The sequence below is a fragment of the Girardinichthys multiradiatus genome, chromosome 7 (genome assembly GCF_021462225.1).
Source record: "Girardinichthys multiradiatus isolate DD_20200921_A chromosome 7, DD_fGirMul_XY1, whole genome shotgun sequence".
NCBI classification, from domain to species: domain Eukaryota; kingdom Metazoa; phylum Chordata; class Actinopteri; order Cyprinodontiformes; family Goodeidae; genus Girardinichthys; species Girardinichthys multiradiatus.
Genome location: NC_061800.1, coordinates 49028739 through 49034717, shown reverse-complemented (window position 1 = coordinate 49034717; position 5979 = coordinate 49028739). Strand labels below are relative to the sequence as shown.

At 40.4% G+C, this 5979-nt stretch overlaps 1 protein-coding gene across 1 annotated transcript in view; it reads right to left on the bottom strand.

Moving 5' to 3' along the window:
* Positions 1-374: 374 nt before the first annotated feature.
* The window catches only part of LOC124871881 (inactive dipeptidyl peptidase 10-like), a 168440-nt gene continuing 162835 nt past the window's right edge, over positions 375-5979 (bottom strand). Inside the window, exons 24-27 of the mRNA XM_047371498.1 lie at positions 4996-5054; positions 4833-4905; positions 3152-3225; positions 375-3008 (exon numbers count right to left, since the gene is read on the bottom strand). Coding sequence (XP_047227454.1) covers positions 2871-3008; positions 3152-3225; positions 4833-4905; positions 4996-5054 — 344 coding nt within the window. The 3' untranslated portion in view covers positions 375-2870. The remainder of the gene's footprint in view (positions 3009-3151; positions 3226-4832; positions 4906-4995; positions 5055-5979) is intronic.

Below are 5979 nucleotides of genomic sequence, written 5' to 3'. Positions count from 1 at the left end.
GGACTTATATTTCGAGCAGAGAAAAACAGGCCTTATTACCAGTTATCAGCTGCTCCCGCATTGGGAGGAACAACCAATAAGGTTTAGGGGGTAATTACTTTCTCACAGCCCTATAAATAAGAGCATGTTGTCAATAGTCTGAATGCTTTACAGTTAATTTCATTGAGAGTAAATAAACCACTTTTTCTATTTAATATCCCAGTTTGTAACTTGAAGCTAATTTCTATGAAAGCAAACATCCAGTAGGTTACAGATGACCACAAAGTCTATGTTGCTCCTGCAGTGAACATTGATAGATGTTCAACAATCCACCCATCAGGAGATTGAATGAAATTGGGTAATAAGTTGTGACAAAGAATGCAGAGCAGATGAAATCATTCCCACTTTTATGGTTTATTTCAGTTTTCAAAACAAGCTAACAAATGGAGGAAGTACGTCCATGGAGGAAAGTTCTGACAGGGACACTAATGTTCAGGTATTTAGCTAAATCATTTCAGAAGTTACCAGATACATCAACTTCATGCAAACAGTGAATATCTCCAATGTTCATCTTCCTCTAAGTTCAGTTATTCTCTCAGACTTGCTGAATATCACCTTCTGAACCGAATCTCGACTAATGATGATCCATCTTGCTCTTCTTATTTGAACTCAGTTTGTTTGGGATTTGTACCCAGGACCTTCTAGCTGCAAGGCAACAGTGTGACTGACTGCAGCCCAGAGGATTTATCAGAGAATATTTTCGCACTGGTCCATCTTTATACTTCCTCCAGTTTTCTATCTGAGCTGGATGGTGGTTTCTATGCTGCCCTTCTTGTCATGCACCTACTGTCAATCTTGAGCAAGCTCTGCACTGGTGGCAGCATGCTCCAACAGAGATGGCTTAATTCTCTTGGATGTCAACCTTCTTCTCTGCAGCTGAAGCTCTAATCCTGAAGTTCTTGATGATACAGAAATGTCTGTGATGTTCTCAGCAGCAGTTTCCTGCTGTTTTGATGCAGACTAATGCTGCTGCCTCTCTGTAAAGTGCCTTGAGACGACATGAATTGGTGCTATATAAACCGAATTGCTGCAGCTTTTCTTTGGAGGCAAAAACTGCTGACAGAACACAATGATTTCAGAACATCTGCTGGTCTGATACTGCGTTGTTCTGCTGACGGAGTGATTTCAGCAGGACTCTTTCACAGCTTCACCTGTGCTGATGACCTGATTGTTCTGATATGAACGTACCTGATGATTTCGTGCAGAAATACACGAATAATAGTTTTAAAAAAAATAAAATGTCAGTGCCAGAACCTCTGGCCATGACTATTTTACAATTTAACATTTAGATGACCGAGTACGTAGTTGGGATGTGATTCAGCACAGAACCATGATCCAAGATATTGATCATCTTCTCAACAAAAGACTGCGTATGAGTTGGACATTTGGCACAGAAAAACTAGCTTAAATTACAACTTCCATCTTTCATTATGTTTTTTCACATTACAGGACTTTAAAGACACTTTATTGCCCAAAGTTTTTGTCCATCTACTCTACACGGACTTTGATGACATCCTGTTCTTAATCAGTAAGGTCCAGTTTGTTGATGGACCCACTGTTCTCAGCAACAGTAACTTTACATCCTCTAAGGTTTAAGAGTATGTTCATAGTTAGATCAGAACCAGAACTTAAGCCTCCACTCTAATTCATCCCAAAGGTGCTCAAGAAGGTAATGGTCATGACTGTGAGCAGGCCAGTCAAGGTTCTGCACACCTGGAGCCATGGAAGTGATTTGATGGTGGGACCCAGTACTTTGGGCTATATAGTGTACATGCTTAAAACACAGATGAGCACTTAGAATCTACCGCTTATATTGGGCCAGGTCACAGGGGCATCAGTCTCAGCAGAGACCCCCAGATGTCGCCCCTCTTCCCAGCCCTGACACCTCCTCCAGCTCCTCTGGGGGAAGCCCAAGGCGTTCCCAGGCCAGTCAGAGAGACATTGTCCCATTTCATAAAATGTCTTGAAGTCTGACCATCTGTGATTTGACAATTAGACCAAAGATGCACTGATACGTCAGCCAGAGATGGAATTTCAACCTGAGTGGTTCAGATTGGTGAAATAAAAGTTAGATTTGTTTTTAACATATTAAATGCATCAAAGCTAAGAATTCCCACCATTATTGGTCCATAAACACATCAGCCAACACAACTGACCTTTTTCAGGTTCCATAGAAATTAGATGAAGGTTTAGGACAGACAGTTTGATCCACAAACAGGAATAATTTTGTAATTCCTCCATTTTTTGCAACACATTTTTTGTCTTTATGAGTTTTATTGTTTAGAGGGAAATAAAATCTGAAGCAGCAAAACTGGAGATCGTTTTTGGTCAGAAAAGAACTGATCTCTACATTTGAAATAAAAGCCTTGTTCTATGAAGCTAAAACAAAATTTCCTCTTCTCTGACCTTCTCGATCTTTTCCAACTGAAACCCACAGTGACCTCTGACCCATAGTGCTCTATATGCTCTTATGGCTATTAACATGTAACAGTTTTAAAATATTCTGAAGCTCCATATTCCAACAATAATGACCAATAACTATAATGAAGTAAAAGGCACCTGCAGGAGCTGTATGGTGGTGATGGCCTCTAGTTTCAGTGAAATCAGTGGATTTTGTCTCGTTTGCAGAGATTATTCTGTGAGCAATCTGCAACAAGTTGATAAAAAGTAAATTTTTTCACGTTCTGTTATTCCTTCTGAGCTTATAGCACTAATCTTCCATCCTGTAGGGGTGTTAGTGTGAGATGACTGAGGTGAAGTACGGAGAGGAGCCCTTCAGGAGATTGGCTTTGCTACAGAACATGAACACCATCTCCTTCGAGGATTTAACCTCAGTCATCTTCTTTAGACGTCTCCATGACAACGACTGTCTGTTCCTCAAAGCAGCGCCTGAAGAAGCTCAGCACCGAGTTCAGCATGAAGCTCTGACTCTTTATACTGATGATATTGTGTCCTTCGTCTGGGAAAATCTAGGCAGCAGGATAAAAATACAACGTTTTATTTCAGAAAGCCTCTTAAACCAAAGACAAACAGAGTCAGAGCGCTGACATAATAAATTTGTGCTAGATTAGTGAAATGAGCTTTGTTCACATAGCAGATCGCAGTGATTTACCTGAAGTGTGTAGTTAACATTTAATGCTACAAGCAGCTGGACCAACTCTGCAGAATGCTGGAAGTGAACGGTGGCTGAAAGAGAACAGATCATCAGTCAGAATAAACCTGCAGCTTGTCGTTCAGTTAATGCATTCATTCATTTCATTAATTACAATACAGCAGGAAAAACAATAAGGTTCGCCCTGTAACCGGTGGGTTGCTGGTTCAAACCCCCGCTCTGTCTGTCTCAGTTGTTGTGTCTTTGGGCAAGACACTTCACCCTCCTTGCCTGCTAATGGCAGTCAGAGGGCCTGGTGGTGCCGATTGTATGGCAGCCTTTCTTCTGTCAGTCTACCCCAGGGCAGCTGTGGCTACAGTGTAGCTCACCACTGTCAGTGGATGAATGGGTGGATGACTGACTGTAGTGTGTGGGGTCCTCAGACTTGATAAAGCGCTATACAAGCTCAGGCTATTTCCCATTCATCATAGGTAGAGCAAAGCAGTTAAACAAATACACCCTTTTTAATTATCTTAAAAACTCATTTTCATATTTTCTTTTATTGTTCAAAGCCGTCATAACAGTAAACTTCAGTAAAACAGGAAAATGAGAGATCAATAATACTGTATAAATGAATTCTAACCCTGAAGTCAATCTAAAAAAATTTAATATAAGGAAGAACCCGATTAAAAGATTGCAAATATATAAATACCAAAATAATAAAAGGAGAGAGGAAACAAAACAGGTACTAATAAATAAATAATGGCTAAAAGGCAAAAACAAAACAGATAATAAATAAATACTTTAAATGGCTGTTGAATTAGTAAAACAAAATATATGGGACAAAAACTATTTCTTTAGTAGTCTTGTAGTAAAATGTAATTAAAAGAGTGTTTTAATCAAGCAGAGGAAAAAATAAAATCCCTGAATAATGTTTAAAAAGAAGTTTTAATGTTGAAACAAAGGAGAGTTAGAAAACCCGGTGGAGGGAAAGACATTAATGCAACAGGACAGAAAGCCCAAATCAACCAGCCTGACGACAGAATTTCCACCAAAACAGAACAGAAAACAACTCAACGAAACAGGATTTAAATCCAGAGCAGCCAAACTATTCCTACAGGTGGAAACAGGACTCTCATCTAAACAAGGTTCACTGATGAAGTTATCATCTCTCCACTAAGCAGAGAGCAGATCAGCTCATTGAGATGGCAAAGAGTCCAGACCACAGTCAAACTGGACATTTATGGTGAAGCTGAAAGAAGCTGGTACATGACAGGGCCCTATCCTGCAGGATGGATGTTACTGCAGGAGAACATTAGAACTTAGACCTTCTTTAAAATGCTGAAGATGACCAAACAAAAACAACTGAAACTTGTTTATGTTCATAATTCCAAATCACATTTTCCAAACTGAACTGTTTTATAGAAGTGTCCCTTTCTCTGGAGACATTTTTTTAAAGTTATTTTTCAGCTCTAGTGGACTTTATTATTTTTTTGACAGTGAGTAGACAGGAAATGGTGTGGGAAGAGTGGGATAAGGGTAAGAAAAGTGTAAACGGGCCGGGATTCGATCCCATGACAGCCTGTGTTGAGTACTGAGGTCTCCATATGTGGGACGCGTGTTTAACTCCCTACACCACCAGCGCCACGCTCACCCTTCTCTCCAGAGTTTAACAGGAACCTGTGCTTTCAGGGGTCCTCACCATCTGCTGTGCCGTGGACAATCAGAAAGTTCTGTGGACTCGGACCTGTGAGGTCCCTCAGCAGGCTGGAAATCTGCCACAGACAGAGAACAGTTAGCCTGCATCCGAAGGACAAAGACCAGAAATACAATCATTTCCCAGGCTTGCTGCTGCTCAGTCGTACCTTGTAGCTGTGATCCTCTTTCACAGGAAAGCCAAAGTACTTCTCAGAGCCGGCAGATCCTGTGGGGGTTAACAGAACCGGCTTAATGTGGACATTCTGCCAACACAGCAGTACTTTTCTAATGTATTACCCCACAGACAAAAGTCTCCAGTTATTATTTTACTTTTCATTATAATTTGGTTTAATGTAATAAAGTTTGGTATATATTTGAGTTTCGGTAAACAAGAAAAAAAAATGAACATTTCTAAAGCTGCTGTCCAACAACCCAACATCAAGAACCTCCACCTCATATAGCCCATAATTAAACAAGACGATCTATAGCTTTACTTTGAAAGGTCAAGTTCAAACCTCTTCCTGTTTATTCTTCAAGCTTATATGAAGAGCAAAGCCCTGAATTTTGCAGAACCTTTGTCTGATTTCTCCATTTTATAGGTTCTGATCAGACAAGAAGTTGGTGGACTATACAGTCTGTGGGGACAGCCATGATGGATGAACAAAACAAGAACAAGGGAACAAAGCTGGGTCGTTGCCTGCTATGGGTTGGTGTGCAGGAGAGAAATTTACAGCCCAAACAAACAGGCCCTGTGCAGAAAATGATGGGTTCTATTGAAAAAGTTATTTAGGTGTAAAGGTGAAGACCTTCTGGTTCCCAAACCTGTGTAGAAGATATGAGAGCCTTCAGTTCTGGTGCTGAAAGAAAAATATAATGGTAGCTAATCAGATAATCTAGAGTGTGAGATCATGAGTCAGAGCAGAACATTCTATGGGAAAATCGAAAAACATTAATAAACCTAAACTGTATTAAAATGCAGATAAATCAATGTGGTAAAGTGCACATTTGTTTAACCTTTGGATGATGTTTCTGCTGTAAAATAGAGCTGTTGAGTTCCTGAGAGCAACACAGGGCAGGTAGCCTCAGCCCCCAAAAGAAGCAGCAGCCTCAGGCTGACAGACACCAAGGACCCCCACAGGGACACCATTCTC